The 18,192-nt window shown below is 44.9% G+C and overlaps 1 protein-coding gene across 2 annotated transcripts in view; it reads right to left on the bottom strand.

The window, feature by feature from the left end:
• The window catches only part of LOC137311613 (WD repeat-containing protein 70), a 223,133-nt gene that overhangs the window by 76,948 nt on the left and 127,993 nt on the right, over positions 1 to 18,192 (bottom strand). For both annotated transcript variants that reach the window (XM_067978710.1, XM_067978711.1), the window contains one exon: positions 6,185 to 6,359. In XM_067978710.1, coding sequence (XP_067834811.1) covers positions 6,185 to 6,359 — 175 coding nt within the window. The remainder of the gene's footprint in view (positions 1 to 6,184; positions 6,360 to 18,192) is intronic.

Below are 18,192 nucleotides of genomic sequence, written 5' to 3'. Positions count from 1 at the left end.
CTATTCTTCCCACCAAAGTGAATAACCTCACATTCCCCACATTATATTCCATCTCCCACCTTCTTACTCACTCACTTAACCTGTCGATATCCCTATTTACAGTCGAAAAAGAGGATACCATCCCAAGAAAACTAATATTGAATCAGGGACAGGGACTCGATAAAATTAACATAAGTAAAGCAACAGTAATGAAGAAAATAATAGCACTAAAGAGTGACAAATCCCCAGGACCAGATGGTTTCCATCCCAGGGTTTTAAAGGAAGTAGGTGAGCACATTGCAGATGCCCTAACTATAATCTTTCAAAGTTCTCTAGATTCAGGAACTGTCCCTCTCGATTGGAAAATTGCATGTCACTCCGCTTTTTAAGAAAGGAGAGAGAGGGAAATCGGGGAATTATAGACCAGTTAGCCTAACATCTGTTGTGGGGAAAATGCTGGAGTCTATAATTAAGGATAGGGTGACTGAACACCTCGAGAATTTTCAGTTAATCAGAGAGAGCCTGCATGGATTTGTGAAAGGTAGGTCGTGCCTGACAAACATGATTGAAATTTTTGAAGAGGTGACTAAAGTAGTGGTCAGGGGAATGTCAATGGATGTTATTTATATGGACTTCCAGAAGGCATTTGATAAGGTCCCACATAAGAGACTGTTAGCTAAGATAGAAGCCCATGGAATCGAGGGAAAAGTACGGACTTGGTTAGGAAGTTGGCTGAGCGAAAGGCGACAGAGAGTAGGGATAATGGGAAGGTACTCACATTGGCAGGATGTGACTAGTGGAGTCCCGCAGGGATCTGTCTTACAGAATCATAGAAGTTACAACATGGAAACAGGCCCTTCGGCCCAACATGTCCATGTCGCCCAGTTTATACCATTCTGTCTGGACCCTTCATGATTTTGAACACCTCTATCAAATCTCCTCTCAACCTTCTCTGTTCCAAGGAAAACAACCCCAGCTTCTCCAGTCTATCCACGTAACTGAAGTCCCTCAACCCTGGAATCATTCCAGTAAATCTTTTCTGCATCCTCTCTAAGGCCTTCACATCTTTCCTAAAGTGCGGTGCCCAGAACTGGACACAATACTCCAGTTGTGGTCGAACCAGTGTTTTATAAAGGTTCATCATGACTTCCTTGCTTTTGTACTCTATGCCTCTATTAATAAAGCCCAGGACCCCGTATGCTTTTTTAACCGCTTTCTCAACCTGCCTTGCCACCTTCAAGGATTTGTGCACATACACCCCCAGATCTCTCTGTCCCTGCACCCCTTTTAGAATTGTGCCCTCTAGTTAATATTGCCTCTCCTCGTTCTTCCTACAGAAATGTATCACTTTGCATTAAATTTCATCTGCCACGTGTCCGCCCATGCCACCAGCCTGTCTGTATCCTTTTGAGTATGAGGTGTGAGTTGGCTATGATAGATTGGTGAACTTTACTAAAAGGGATGATGGTGGATCGGCAATGGCTAATATTTAAAGAACGTGTGCAGGAATTACAACAATTATTAATTCCTGTCTGGCGCAAAATAAAACAGGAAAGGTGGCTCAACCGTGGCTTACAAAAGAAATTAGGGATAGCATTAGATCCAAAGAGGAGACATATAAAATTGCCAGAAAAAGCAGCAAGCCTGAGGATTGGGAGAAGTTCAGAATTCAGCAAAGGAGGACAAAGAGATTGATTAAGAGGGGAAAAATAGAGGATGAGAGTAAACTAGCAGGGAACATAAAAACTGACTGTAAAAGCTTCTATAAATATGTCAAGAGAAAAAGATTAGTGAAGACAAATGTAGGTCCCTTACAGTCAGAAATGGGGGAAATTATAATGGGGAACAAAGAAATGGCAGAACAATTAAACACATACTTTGGTTCTGTCTTCACAAAGGAGGACACAAATAACCTGCCAGAAATGTTAGGGAACCAAGGGTCCAGTGAGAGGGAGGAACAGAAGGAAACCAGTATTAGTAGAAAAAAATAGCGCTAGGGAAATTAATGGGGCTAAAGGCTGACAAATCCCCAGGGCCTGATAATCTACAGCCCAGAGTACTAAAGGAAGTGGCCCTGGAAATAGTGGATGCATTGGTGATCATCTTCCAAAATTCTATAGACTCTGGAACAGTTCCTACAGATTGGACGGTGGCAAATGTAACCCCACTATTTAAAAAAGGAGGGAGAGAAAAAACAGGGAATTACAGACCAGTTAGCCTAACATCAGTAGTGGGGTAAATGTTCGAGTCTATTATAAAAGATGTGATAACAGAACACTTGGAGGGCATTAATCGGATTGGACAAAGTCAGCATGGGTATATGAAAGGGAAATCATGCTTAACAAATCTACTGGAGTATTTTGAGGATGTAACTAGTAGAATAGATAGGGGAGAACCAGTGGATGTGGTGTACTTGGATTTTCAGAAGGCTTTTGATAAGGTCCCACACAAGAGGTGAGTGTGCAAAATTAAAGCACGTGATTGGGAGGAATATACTGGCATGGATTGAGAATTGGTTGACAGACAGGAAACAGAGAGTAGGAATAAACGGGTCTTTTTCCGAGTGGCAGGCAGTGACTGGTGGGGTACCGCAGAGATCAGTGCTTGGGCCCCAGCTATTCACAACATATATCAATGATTTGGATGAGGGAACTAAATGTAACATTTTTAAGTTTCCAGACGACACAAAGCTGGGGTGGAATGTGAGCTTTGAGAAGGATGCAAAGAGGCTCCAATGTGATTTAGATAAGTTGGGTGAGTGGGCAAGAACATGGCAGATGCAGTATAACGTGGATAAATGTGAGGCTATCCACTTTGGTTGTAAAAACAGAAAGGCAGATTATTATCTGAATCGTGATAGATTGGGAAAAGGGGAGGTGCAACGAGACCTGGGTGTCCTTGTACACCAGTCGCTGAAAGCGAGCATTCAGGTGCAGCAAGCAGTTAGGAAGGTGAATGGTATGTTGGCCTTCATTGCAAGAGGATTTGAGTACAGGAGCAGGGATGTCTTACTGCAGTTATACAGGGCCTTGGTTAGACCACATCTGGAGTATTGTGTGCAGTTTTGGTCTCCTTATCTGAGGAAGGATGCCCTTGCCATGGAGGGAGTGCAACTAACGTTTGCCAGACTGATTCCTGGGATGGCAGGACTGACGTATGAGGAGAGATTGGGTCGACTAGGCCTATATTCACTGGAGTTTAGAAGAATGAGAGGTGATCTCATCGAAACATATAAAATTCTAACAGGACTAGACAGACTAGATGCAGGGAGGATGTTCCCGATGGCTGGGGAGTCCAGAACCAGGGGTCACAGTCTCAGGATATGGGGTATGCCATTTAGAACCGAGATGAGGAGAAATTTCTTCACTCAGAGGGTGGTGAACCTGTGGAATTCTCTACCACAGAAGGCAGTGGAGGCCAAGTCATTAGATGTATTCAAGAAGGAAATAGATATATTTCTTAATGCTAAAGGGATCAAAGGATATGGGGAAAAAGCATGAACAGGGTACTGAGTTAGACGATCAGCTATGATCATTTTGAATGGCGAAGCAGGCCTGAAGGGCCGAATGGCCTACTCTTGCTCCTATTTTCTATGTTTCAATGAAGTCTATCACTATCCTCCTCACTGTTCACTACACTTCCATGTTTTGTCATCTGCAAATTTTGAAATTGTGCCCTGTACACCCAAGTCCAAGTTATTAATATATATCAAGAGAAACTGTGGTCCCAGCACCGACCCGTGGGGAACACCACTGTACACCTCCCTCCAGTCCGAAAAACAAACATTCACCTCTACTCTCTGTTTCCTGTCTCTTAGCCAATTCTGTATCCATGTTGCTACTGCCCCCTTTATTCCATGGGCTGCAATCTTGATGATAAGCCTTCCATGCGGCACTTTGTCAAACACCTTTTGAAAGTCCATATACACCACATCAACTGCATTGCCCTCATCGACCCTCTCTGTTACCTCATCAAAAAACTCTTATCAAGTTAGTTAAACACAATTTGCCAAAACAAATCCGTGCTGGCTTTCCCTAATCAATCCACACTCGTCCAAGTGACTGTTAATTCTGTCCCGGATTATCATTTCCAAAAGTTTCCCCACCACTGAGGTTAAATTGACTGGCCTTTCGTTGCTGGGTTTATCCTTACACCCTTTTTTGAACAAGGGTGTCACACTTGCAATTCTCCAGTCCTCTGGCACCACCCCCGTATCTACAGATGTAGGACACAGATTTAAGGTGATTGGGAAAAGAACCAAAGGTGACATGAGGGAAAAACTTTTTTTACACAGCGAATGGTTAGGATCGGGAATGCTCTGCCCGAGGGGGTGGTGGAGGCAGATTCAATCATGACCTTCAAAAGGGAACTGGATAAGTACTTGAAAGGAAAAAAGGGGAAAGGGCGGGGGAGTGGGACGAGCTGGATTCCTCTTGCATAGAGCCGGCACGGACTTGATGGGCCAAATGGCCTCCTTCCGTGCTGTAACTTTTCTATGATTCTGTTAGCTGAGGCGGGGTGGAGACGGGCGATGTTACTGAGGTGGAAGTAGGCGGTCTCGGTGATGGAGTGGATGTGTTCAGAGGCTCATCTCAGGGTCAAATAGGACACCAACGTTGTGAACGGTCTGGTTCAGCCTCAGACAGTGGCCAGCGAGAGGGATGGAGTCGGTGGCTAGGGAACGGAGTTTGCAGCAGGGAAATGGCTTTGGTCTTGCCAATATTTAGTTGGAGAAAATTTTTGCTCATCCAGTACTGGAGAGGTTAAGGATAGTGTTAGATTAAAAGAGGCCTACAATGTTGCCAGAAAGAGTTGTAAGTTTGAGGATCGGGAGGGTTTTAGATATCAGCAAAGGATGACCAAAAAATTGATAAGGAGGGAGAAAATAAAATGAGAGCAAACTAGCAAGAAATATAAAAACAGATTGTAAGAGCTTTTACAAGTACGTAAAAAGGAAGAGATTAGCGAAAGTAAAAATGGGTCCCTTAGAGGTGGATACAAAATAACAAATATTTTGTATCCACCTTCACAGTGAAAGACACAAAAAAATATCGGAAATAGTGGGGAACCAAGGGTCGAATGAGAGCGAGGAACTCAACGTAGTTAAGATTAGTAAAGAAAAAGTACTGGAGAAATTAATGAGGCTAAAAGCCGACAAATCCCTGGACCTGATGGCCTACATCCTCGGGTTTTAAAAGTGGTGGCTGCAGAGATAGTGGAGGCATTGGTTATGATCTTCCAAAATTCTCTAGATTCTACAACGATCCCCATGGATTGGAAAGTAGCACCTATATTTTGGGCTCTGGTGAAGCCACACCTTGAGCACTGTGTACATTTTAGGTCTCCTTATCTAAGGAAGGATATACTTTCCTTCGAGGCAGTGCAATGAAGGTTCACTCAATTGATTCCTGGGATAAGGGAGTTGTCCTATGAGGAGAGATTGAGTAGAATGCGCCTATATTCTCTGGAGTTTAGAAGAATGACAGGTGATCTCATTGACAGGGTAGATGCTGAGAGGCTGTTTCCCCTGGCTGGAGAGTCTAGAACGAGGGGTCATAGTCTCAGGATAAGGGGTTGGCCATTTAGGACCGAGATGAGGAAATGTTTCTTCACTCGGGGGTTGAGTGTCTTTGGAATTCTCCACCCCAGAGGGTTGTGGATGCTCAGTCGTTGAGTATATTCAAGACTGAGATCGATGGATATTTGGACACAGGTAATCAAGGGATATGGGGATAGGACAAGAAAGTGGAGTTGAGGTCTAAGATCAGCCATGGTCTTATTGAATGGCGGAGCAGGTTCGAGGGGCCGTACAGCCTATTCCTGCTCCTATTTCTTGAGTTCTAACTCTTAATCCAACCTACCCACCTTCTCACCATATCCCTCAACCCCATCCACCCACCTTCTCACCATAACCCTCAACCCCATCCACCCACCTTCTCACCATATCCCTCAACCCCATCCACCCACCTTCTCACCATATCCCTCAACCCCATCCACCCACCTTCTCACCATATCCCTCAACCCCATCCACCCACCTTCTCACCATATCCCTCAACCCCATCCACCCACCTTCTCACCAGATCCCTCAACCCCATCCACCCACCTTCTCACCATATCCCTCAACCCCATCCACCCACCTTCTCACCATATCCCTCAACCCCACCAACCCACTTTCTCACCATAACCTTAACCCCACCATACTTACGTTCATCGTCCGATCCCAGATCTGAATTGAACCATCCTGGCAGGCGGCTGCAATTAACTTTCCATCCCTGCTGTACACACATGTGGTTGGAATGACACGCTTCCCTTGCGCTGATCGTGGTTTGAAAACGTTCTTGTGTTTCTTCTCATTGTTCATGTCCCAGGTCCGCACAGTCCTGACACAACAAACAGGATAATCAGTAACATTGCCGTTACTGCAGTAACCAGGCACAGAAATGACAGAATTAAAGCATAGAATGATACAGCACAGGAGGCCATTTGGCCCATCGTGCCTATGCCAGGTCTTTGAAAGAGCTATCCAATTAGCCCCATTCCCCTGTAATTTTTTCTGTCATATATTTATCCAATTCCCTTTTGAAAGTTACAATTGAATCTGTTTCCACCACCCTTTCAGACAGTGCATTCCAGATCATAACATTTTTCCTCATGTTCCTCAATGTGTGAAGGCCTTAGAGAGGGTGCAGAAAAGATTTACTGAAATGATTCCAGGGATGAGGGACTTTAGTTACGTGGATAGACTGGAGAAGCTGGGGTTGTTCTCCTGAGAACAGAGACGGTTGCGAGAAGATTTGATCGAGGTATTCAAAATCATGAAGGGTCTGGACAAAGTAGATGGAGAGAAACTGTTCCCATTGGCCGAAGGGTCAAGAACCAGAGGGCACAGATTTAAAGTGATTGACAAAAGAGCCAAAGGTGACATGCGAAGATGAGTGCCAGGTCAGAAGATTGGACAGAATATAAAAAACAGCAAAGAATGACAAAAAATAATAAGGAGGGAGAAATTATAGCTAGAAATATAAAAACAGACAGTAAGAGTTTCTATAGGTATTTAAAAGGAAAAGAGTAAATAAAGTGAGCATTGGTCCTCTAGAGAGTGAGTCTGGGGAATTAATAATGGAGAATAAGGAAATGGCGGATGAATTGAACAGATATTTTGCGTCCGTCTTCACTGTAGAGGATACAAATAACATGCCAGAAATAATTGTGAATCAAGAGGTGAAAGGGAGGGAGGAACTTAAAACATTTACAATCATCAGGGAAAGGGTTGGGATCAGATCAGCCATGATCTTATTGAATGGCGGAGCAGGCTCGAGGGGCCGATTGGCCTACTCCTGCTCCAATTTCTTATGTTCTTATGTTCTAAAAGCTGACAAGTCCCCAGGTCCTGACGGACTTCATCCCAGGGTCTTGAAAGAAGTGGCTGGAGAGATAGTAGATGCATCGGTATTAATTTTCCAAAATTCCATAGATTCTGGAAGGGTCCCATCAGGTTGGAAAATAGTGAATGTAACTCCTCTATTCAAGAAAGGAGGGGGACAGAAAGCAGGAAATTACAGGCCAATTAGCATAACATCTGACACAGGGAAAATGCTAGAATCTATTATTAAGGAGGTTATAGCAGGGCACTTAGAAAATCTCAATGCAATCAGGCAGAGTCAACACAGCTTTGTGAAAGGGAAATCATGTTTGACCAATTTGTCAGAATTCTTTGAGGAAGTAACAAGCAACGTGGATAAAGGGGATCCTGTGGATGTGGTGTACTTGGATTTCCAGAAGGCTTTTGACAAGGTGCCACATCAGAGGCTGCTAAACAAAATATGAGCTCATGGGGTAGGGAGTAGGCATAGAAAGTCTTATATCTAAGTTTGCCGATGACACAAAGATTGGTGGCATTGTAAGCAGTGTAGATGAAAACATAAATTTACAAAGCGATATTGATAGTTTAGGTGAATGGGCAAAATTGTGGCAAATGGAATTCAATATAGACAAATGTGAGGTCATCCACTTTGGATCAAGGATAGAACAGGGTACTTTCTAAATGGTAAAAAGTTAGAAACAGTGGATGTCCAAAGGGACTGAGGGGTTTAGGTACATAGAATCATAGAATCATAGAAGTTACAACATGGAAACAGGCCCTTCGGCCCAACATGTCCATGTCGCCCAGTTTATACCACTAAGCTAGTCCCAATTTCCTGCACTTGGTCCATATCCCTCTATACCCATCTTACCCATGTAACTGTCCAAGTGCTTTTTAAAAGACAAAATTGTACCCGCCTCTACTACTGCCTCTGGCAGCTCGTTCCAGACACTCACCACCCTTTGAGTGAAAAAATTGCCCCTCTGGACCCTTTTGGATCTCTCCCCTCTCACCTTAAATCTATGCCCCCTCGTTATAGACTCCCCAACCTTTGGGAAAAGATTTTGACTATCTACCTTATCTATGCCTCTCATTATTTTATAGACTTCTATAAGATCACCCCTTAACCTCCTACTCTCCAGGGAAAAAAGTCCCAGTCTGTCTAACCTCTCCCTATAAGTCAAACCATCAAGTCCCGGCAACATCCTAGTAAATCTTTTCTGCACTCTTTCTAGTTTAATAATATCCTTTCTATAATAGGGTGACCAGAACTGTACACAGTATTCCAAGTGTGGCCTCACCAATGCCCTGTACAACTTCAACAAGACATCCCAACTCCTGCATTCAATGTTCTGACCAATGAAACCAAGCATGCCGAATGCCTTCTTCACCACCCTATCAAGGGTGACTCCACTTTCAAGGAGCTATGAACCTGTACTCCTAGATCTCTTTGTTCTATAACTCTCCCCAACGCCCTACCATTAACGGAGTAGGTCCTGGCCCGATTCGATCTACCAAAATGCATCACCTCACATTTATCTAAATTAAACTCCATCTGCCATTCATCGGCCCACTGGCCCAATTTATCAAGATCCCGTTGCAATCCTAGATAACCTTCTTCACTGTCCACAATGCCACCAATCTTGGTGTCATCTGCAAACTTACTAACCATGCCTCCTAAATTCTCATCCAAATCATTAATATAAATAACAAATAACAGCGGACCCAGCACCGATCCCTGAGGCACACCGCTGGTCACAGGCATCCAGTTTGAAAAACAACCCTCTACAACCACCCTCTGTCTTCTGTCGTCAAGCCAATTTTGTATCCAATTGGCTACCTCACCTTGGATCCCATGAGATTTAACCTTATGTAACAACCTACCATGCGGTACCTTGTCAAAGGCTTTGCTGAAGTCCATGTAGACCACGTCTACTGCACAGCCCTCATCTATCTTCTTGGTTACCCCTTCAAAAAACTCAATCAAATTCGTGAGACATGATTTTCCTCTCACAAAACCATGCTGACTGTTCCTAATTAGTCCCTGCCTCTCCAAATGCCTGCAGATCCTGTCTCTCAGAATACCCTCTAAGAACTTACCCACTACAGATGTCAGGCTCACGGTCTGTAGTTCCCAGGCTTTTCCCTGCCGCCCTTTTTAAACAAAGGCACAACATTTGCTACCCTCCAATCTTCAGGCACCTCACCTGTAGCGGTGGATGATTCAAATATCTCTGCTAGGGGACCCGCAATTTCCTCCCTAACCTCCCATAACGTCCTGGGATACATTTCATCAGGTCCCGGAGATTTATCTACCTTGATGCGCGTTAAGACTTCCAAACCTCCCTCTCATTGAAGCGTCATGAACAGCTGCAGAAAATAATCAATAAGGCTAATGGAATGCTGATCTTTATATAGAATCATAGAAGTTACAACATGGAAACAGGCCCTTCGGCCCAACATGTCCATGTCGCCCAGTTTATACCACTAAGCTAGTCCCAATTGCCTGCACTTGGCCCATATCCCTCTATACCCATCTTACCCATGTAACTGTCCAAATGCTTTTTAAAAGACAAAATTGTACCCGCCTCTACTACTGCCTCTGGCAGCTCGTTCCAGACACTCACCACCCTTTGAGTGAAAAAATTGCCCCTCTGGACCCTTTTGTATCTCTCCCCTCTCACCTTAAATCTATGCCCCCTCGTTATAGACTCCCCTACCTTTGGGAAAAGATTTTGACTATCGACCTTATCTATGCCCCTCATTATTTTATAGACTTCTATAAGATCACCCCTTAACCTCCTACTCTCCAGGGAAAAAAGTCCCAGTCTGTCTAACCTCTCCCTGTAAGTCAAACCATCAAGTCCCGGTAGCATCCTAGAAATCTTTTCTGCACTCTTTCTAGTTTAATAATATCCTTTCTATAATAGGGTGACCAGAACTGTACACAGTACTCCAAGTGTGGCCTCACCAATGCCCTGTACAACTTCAACAAGACATCCCAACTCCTGCATTCAATGTTCTGACCAATGAAACCAAGCATGCCGAATGCCTTCTTCACCACCCTATCCACCTGTGACTCCACTTTCAAGGAGCTATGAACCTGTACTCCAAGATCTCTTTGTTCTATAACTCTCCCCAACGCCCTACCATTAACGGAGTAGGTCCTGGCCCGATTCGATCTACCAAAATGCATCACCTCACATTTATCTAAATTAAACTCCATCTGCCATTCATCGGCCCACTGGCCCAATTGATCAAGATCCCGTTGCAATCCTAGATAACCTTCTTCACTGTCCACAATGCCACCAATCTTGGTGTCATCTGCAAACTTACTAACCATGCCTCCTAAATTCTCATCCAAATCATTAATATAAATAACAAATAACAGCGGACCCAGCACCGATCCCTGAGGCACACCGCTGGACACAGGCATCCAGTTTGAAAAACAACCCTCGACAACCACCCTCTGTCTTCTATCGTCAAGCCAATTTTGTATCCAATTGGCTACCTCACCTTGGATCCCATGAGATTTAACCTTATGTAACAACCTACCATGCGGTACCTTGTCAAATATCTGGAGGTCTTCAATTACAAGGGGGCAGAAGTTATGCTGCAGCTATACAAAACCCTGGTTAGACCGCACCTGGAGTACTGTGAGCAGTTCTGGGCACCGCACCTTCGGAAGGACATATTGGCCTTGGAGGGAGTGCAGCGTAGGTTTACGAGAATAATACCCGGACTTCAAGGGTTAAGTTACGAGGAGAGATTACACAAATTGGGGTTGTATTCTCTAGAGTTTAGAAGGTTAAGGGGTGATCTGATCGAAGTTTGTAAGATATTAAGGGGAACAGATAGGATGGATAGAGAGAAACTATTTCAGCTGGTTGGGGATTTTAACCCTAATGCAGGGGGCACAGTCTAAAAATTAGAGCCAGACCTTTCAGAAGTGAGATTAGAAAACATTTCTCCACACAAAGGGTGGTAGAAGTTTGGAACTCTCTTCCGCAAACGGCAATTGATACTAGCTCAATTGCTAAATTTAAATTTGAGATGGATAGCTTTTTGACAATCAAAGGAATTAAGGGATATGGGCCAAAGGCAGGTATATGGAGTTCGATCACAGATCAGCCATGATCTTATCAAATGGCAGAGCAGGCATAAGGGGCTGAATAGCCTTCTCCTGTTCCTATGTTCCTATAACATGTTAGGCCATGGATAAAGGATTGGTTCGCTAACATGAAACAGAGAGTAGGCATAAATGGGTCATTTTTAGGTTGACAAGATGTAACGAGTGGAGTGCCACAGGGATCAGTGCTTGGGCCTCAACTATTTACAATCTATATCAATGACTTGGATGAAGGGACCGAATGTATGGTTGCTAAATTTGCTGATGATACAAAAGGTAGGTCGGAAAGTAAGTTGTGAAGAGGACATAAGGAGTCTGCAAAGGGATATAGATAGGTTAAGTTTGGCAGATGGAGTATAATGTGGGAAAATGTGAACTTGTCCACTTTGGCAGGAGGAATAGAAAAGCAGTCTATTATTTAAATGGAGAGAGATTGCAGAACTCTGAGGTACAGAGAGATCTGGGTGTCCCAGTACATGAATCACAAAAAAGGTACAGCAAGTGATTCGAAAGGTAAATGTAATTTATTGCAAGGGGAATGGAATATAAAAGTAGAGATGTTTTGCTACAGTTGTGCAGGGCATTGGTGAGACCACGTTGAGAATACTGCATGCAGTTTTGGTCTCCTTATTTAAGAAAGGACATAATTGCTTTGGAGACTGTTCAGAGAAGGTTCACTCGACTGATTCCTGGGATGAGGGGGTTATCTTATGAGGAAAGGTTGGACAAGTTGGGCCTGTATACACTGGAGTTTAAAAGAATGAGAGGTGATCTTATTGAAACATATAAGATCCTGAGGGGATGTTTCCCCTTGTGGGAGAAACTAGAACTATGGGACACAGTTTAAAAATAAGGGGTCTCCCATTTAAGACAGAGATGAGGAGAAATTTTCACTCTCAGAGGGTCATGAGTCTGTGGAACTCCCTTCCCCAGAGAGCGGTGGAGGCAGGGTCATTGAATATTTTTAAGGCTGAGTTAGATAGATTCCTGATTAACAAGGGAGTCAAAGGTTATAGTAGGTAGACGGGAAAGTAGGGTTGAGGTCACAATCAGATCAGCCACGATCTCATCAAATGGCAGAGCAGACTCGAGGGGCCAAATGGCCTACTCCTGCTCTTAATTTGTACGTAATCGTACGTATCGGTGGTTAGGAATGCACTGCCCAAGGGGGTGGTGGAGGCAAATTCAATCGTGGCTTTCAAAAGGGAACTGGATAAGTACGTGACGGGAAAAAAAAGAGTATGATGGAAAGGCCAAACAATTATAGACCGGTCAGTCTTACCTCGGTGGTGGGCAAACTATTAGAATCAATACTGAGAGATAGGATAAACTGTCACTTGGAAAGGCATGGTTTAATCAGGGATCGTCAGCATGGATTTGTTCAGGGAAGGTCATGCCTTACAAATCTGATTGAATTCTTTGAGGAAGTGACAAGGAGGATTGATGAGGGTAGTGCAGTGGATGTTGTCCACATGGATTTAGTCAGGCATTTGACAAGGTCCCACATGGCAGACTGGTCAGAAAGGTAAAAGCCCATGGGATACAGGGAAATGTGGCGAATTGGATCCAAAATTGGCTCAGTAACAGAAACAAAGGGTAAAAGTCGATGGATGTCTTTGCAAGTGGAAATCTGTTTCCAGTGGTGTGCCACAGTGTTGGGTCCCTTGCTGTTTGTGGTATATATTAATGATTTGGACTTGAATGTAGGGGGCATGATTGGCAAATTTGCAGACGACACAAAAATTGGCCGTGCAGTTGATAGTGAAGAGGATAGCTGTGGACTCCAAGAAAATATCAATGGGTTGGTGGAGTGGGCGGAAAAGTGGCAAATGGAGTTCAACCCGGAGAAGTGTGAGGTAATGCACTTAGGGAGGGCAAACAGTAAAAGGGAATACGCAGTAAAAGGGAATATATTGAGAGGGGTAGAGGAAGTGAGAGATCTTGGAGTGCATGTGCACAGGTCCCTGAAGGTGGCAGTACAGATAGATAAGATTGTGAAAAAGGCATACGGAACGTTCTCTGTTATTAGCCGAGGTACAGAATACAAAAGCAGGGATGTAATGATGGAACTGTATAAAACGCTGGTAAGGCCACAGCTGGAGTATTGTGCACAGTTCTGGTCACCACATTACAGGAAAGACGTAATTGCTCTGGAGAGAGTGCAGAGAAGATTTACAAGAATGTTGCCAGGGCTTGAAAATAGCAGCTACGAGGAGAGATTGGATAGGCTGGGGTTGTTTTCCTTGGAGCAGAGGAGGCTGAGGGGAGATTTGATTGAGGTGTATAAAATTATGAGGGGTCTGGATAGAGTAAACAGGAAGTACCTGTTTCCCGTAGCGGAGAGTTCAAGAACTAGAGGATATAGATTTAAGCTGATTGGCGGAAGGATTAGAGGGGACATGAGGAAAAACTTTTTTACCCAGAGGGTGGTGGGTGTATGGAATTCGCTGCCCGAATTGGTGGTAGAGGCAGGGACCCTCAACTCTTTTAAAAAGTACCTGGACCTGCACCTAAAGTGCTGTGAGCTGCAGGGCTACGGACCGGGTTCTGGAAGATGGGATTAGAATGGGCACCTGGTTGTTCTTCGAGCTGGCGCGGACAGGATGGGCTGAATGGCCCCCTTCTGTGCTGTATCTTTTCTATGGTTCTATAGCTATGGGAATAGAACGAGGGAGTGGGTCTGGCTGGATTGCTCTTACATAGAGCCGGCATGGACTCAATGGGCCGAATGGCCTACTTCCGTGCTGTAACCTTTCTTTGTTTCTACAATTCGATGTCACCTCAGGTTCTTTTGCCAATTACCTTAAACCTGCTTCCTCTGGTTACCGACCCTTCTGCCACTGGAAACAATTTCACCTTATCGACTCTATCAAAACCGTTCATGATTTTGAATACCTCTATTAAATCTCCCATTAACCTTCTCTGCTCCAAGGAAAACAACCCCAGCTTCTCCAGTCTCTCGACATAACTGAAGTCCCTCATCCCTGGCACCATTGACGTAAATCTCCTTTGCACCCTCTCTGAGGCCTTGACACCCTTCCTAAAATGTAATGCCCAGAACTGAACACAATACTCCAGCTGGGGCCTAACCAGTGTTTTATAAACCAGTGTTTGACACAACTTCCTTGCTTATGTACTCTATGCCTCTATGAATAGAGCCCAAGATCCAATATCGTTTTTTAACAGTCTTCTCAACTTGCCCTGCAAGTTCCTGCACCCCCTTTAAAATTGTACCAATTAGTTAATATTGCCTCTCCTCATAGAAACACAGAAAATAGGAGCAAGAGTAGGCCGTTCGGCACTTCGGGCCTGCTCCGCCATTCAAATTTATCATGGCTGATCATCCAACTCAGTACCCTGTTCCAGCTTTTTCCCCATATCCCTTGATCCCTTTAGCATTAAGAAATATATCTATCTCCTTCTTGAATACATCTAATGACTTGGCTTCCACTGCCTTCTGTGGCAGAGAATTCCACAGGTTCACCACCCTCTGACTGAAGACATTTCTCCTCATCTCAGTTCTAAAGTCCAAGTCATTCTTCCTACCAAAATGCATCACTTCACACTTCTCTGCATTAAATTTCATTTGCCATGTGTCTGCCCATTTCACCAGTCTGTCTGCCCTCCTGAAGTCTGTTACTATCCTCCACACTGTATTACATTTCCAAGTTGGCGTATTCTGCAAAGTTTCAAATTATGCCCTGTGTACCTAAGTCCAGGTCACTAATATATATTAAACCATCCGACAATGTGGAAAATTGCCCAGGTATGTCCTGTCCACAAAAAGCAGGACAAATCCAATCCAGCCAATTACTCTCAATCATCAGCAAAGTGATGGAAGGTGTCGTCGACAGTGCTATCAAGCGGCACTTACTCACCAATAACCTGCTCACCGATGCTCTGTTTGGGTTCTGCCAGGACCACTCGGTTACAGACCTCATTACAGCCTTGGTCCAAACATGGACAAAAGAGCTGAATTCCAGAGGTGAGGTGAGTGACTGCCCTTGACATCAAGGCAGCATTTGACCGAGTGTGGCACCAAGGAGCCCTCGTAAAATTGAAGTCCATGGGAATCAGGGGGAAAACTCTCTCGTGGCTGGAGTCATACCGAGCACAAAGGAAGATGGTAGAGGCTGTTGGAGGCCAATCATCTCAGCCCCAGGACATTGCTGCAGGAGTTCCTCAGGGCAGTGTCCTAGCCCCAACCATCTTCAACTGCTTCATCAATGACCTTCCCTCCATCATAAGGTCAGAAATGGGGATGTTCGCTGATGATTGCACAGTGTTCAGTTCCATTCGCAACACCTCAAATAATGAAGCCGTCCAAGCCCGCATGCAGCAAGACCTGGACAACATCCAGGCTTGGGCTCATAAGTGGCAAGTAACATTCGCACCAGATAAGTGCCAGGCAATGACCATCTCCAACAAGAGAGAGTCTAACCACCTCCCCTTGACATTCAACAGCTTTACCATCGCCGAATCCCCCATCATCAACATCCTGGGAGTCACCATTGACCAGAAACTTAACTGGACCAGCCATATAAATACCGTGGCTACGAGAGCAGGTCAGAGGCTGGGTATTCTGCGGCGAGTGACTCACCTCCTGACTCCCCAAAGCCTTTCCACCATCTACAAGGCACAAGTCAGGAGTGTGATGGAATACTCTCCACTTGCCTGGATGAGAGCAGCTCCAACAACACTCAAGAAACGAGACACCATCCAGGAAAAAGCAGCCCGCTTGATTGGCACCCCATCCACCACCCTAAACATTCACTCCCTTCACCACCGGCGCACTGTGGCTGCAGTGTGTACCATCCACAGGTTGCACTGCAGCAACTCGCCAAGGCTTCTTCGACAGCACCTCCCAAACCCGCGACCTCTACCACCTAGAAGGACAAGAGCAGCAGGTACATGGGAACAACACCACCTGCACGTTCCCCTCCAAGTCACACACCATCCCGACTTGGAAATATATCGCCGTTCCTTCATCGTCGCTGGGTCAAAATCCTGGAACTCCCTTCCTAACAGCACTATGGTCACCACACGGACTCAGCGGCTCACCGCCACCTTCTCAAGGGAAATTAGGGATGGGCAATAGATGCTGGCCTCGCCAGCGACGCCCACATTCCATGAACGAATACCAAAAAAAAAACTTGTCGTGGATGGAGTGCAGCAAAGGTTCACCAGACTGATTCCTGGGATGGCAGGACTGTCGTATGAGGAGAGATTGGGTCGACTCGGCCTGTATTCACTCGAGTTTAGAAGAACAAGAGGGGATCTCATTGAAACATATAAAATTCTGACAGGACTCGACAGACTGGATGCAGGGAGGATGTTTCCCCTGGCTGGGGGGTCCAGAACGAGGAGTCACAGTCTCAGGATACGGGGTAGGACATTTAGGACTGAGATGAGGAGAAATTTCTTCACTCAGAGGGTGGTGAACCTGTGGAATTCTCTACCGCAGAAGGCAGTGGAGACCAAATCACTGAATATATTTAAGAAGGAAATGTATAGATTTCTAGACACAGAAGGCATGAAGGAGTATGGGGAGAGAGCGGGAATATGGTATTGAGATAGAGGATCAGCCATGATCATATTGAATGGCGGAGCAGGCTCGAAGGGCCAAATGGCCTACTCCTGCTCCTATTTTCTATGTTTCTATGACCTCGACCTACACTCACTGGCACAGTCTGAGCCCTGACCTGCACGTTCATAGAATCATAGAATCATAGAAGTTACAACATGGAAACAGGCCCTTCGGCCCAACATGTCCATGTCGCCCAGTTTATACCACTAAGCTAGTCCCAATTGCCTGCACTTGGCCCATATCCCTCTTTACCCATCTTACCCATGTAACTGTCCAAATGCTTTTTAAAAGACAAAATTGTACCCGCCTCTACGACTGCCTCTGGCAGCTCGTTCCAGACACTCACCACCCTTTGAGTGAAAAAATTGCCCCTCTGGACCCTTTTGTATCTCTCCCCTCTCACCTTAAATCTATGCCCCCTCGTTATAGACTCCCCTACCTTTGGGAAAAGATTTTGACTATCGACCTTATCTATGCCCCTCATTATTTTATGGACTTCGATAAGATCACCCCTTAACCTCCTGCTCTCCAGGGAAAAAAGTCCCAGTCTGTCTAACCTCTCCCTGTAAGTCAAACCATCAAGTCCCGGTAGCATCCTAGTAAATCTTTTCTGCACTCTTTCTAGTTTAATAATATCCTTTCTATAATAGGGTGACCAGAACTGTACACAGTACTCCAAGTGTGGCCTCACCAATGCCCTGTACAACTTCAACAAGACATCCCAACTCCTGCATTCAATGTTCTGACCAATGAAACCAAGCATGCTGAATGCCTTCTTCACCACCCTATCCACCTGTGACTCCACTTTCAAGGAGCTATGAATCTGTACTCCCAGATCTCTTTGTTCTATAACTCTCCCCAACGCCCTACCATTAACGGAGTAGGTCCTGGCCCGATTCGATCTACCAAAATGCATCACCTCACATTTATCTAAATTAAATTCCATCTGCCATTCATCGGCCCACTGGCCCAATTTATCAAGATCCCGTTGCAATCCTAGATAACCTTCTTCACTGTCCACAATGCCACCAATCTTGGTGTCATCTGCAAACTTACTAACCATGCCTCCTAAATTCTCATCCAAATCATTAATATAAATAACAAATAACAGCGGACCCAGCACCGATCCCTGAG

This window comes from Heptranchias perlo, unplaced genomic scaffold, assembly GCF_035084215.1.
Source record: "Heptranchias perlo isolate sHepPer1 unplaced genomic scaffold, sHepPer1.hap1 HAP1_SCAFFOLD_366, whole genome shotgun sequence".
In the NCBI taxonomy this organism is placed as follows: domain Eukaryota; kingdom Metazoa; phylum Chordata; class Chondrichthyes; order Hexanchiformes; family Hexanchidae; genus Heptranchias; species Heptranchias perlo.
This window is presented reverse-complemented; position numbering and strand designations above follow the sequence as displayed.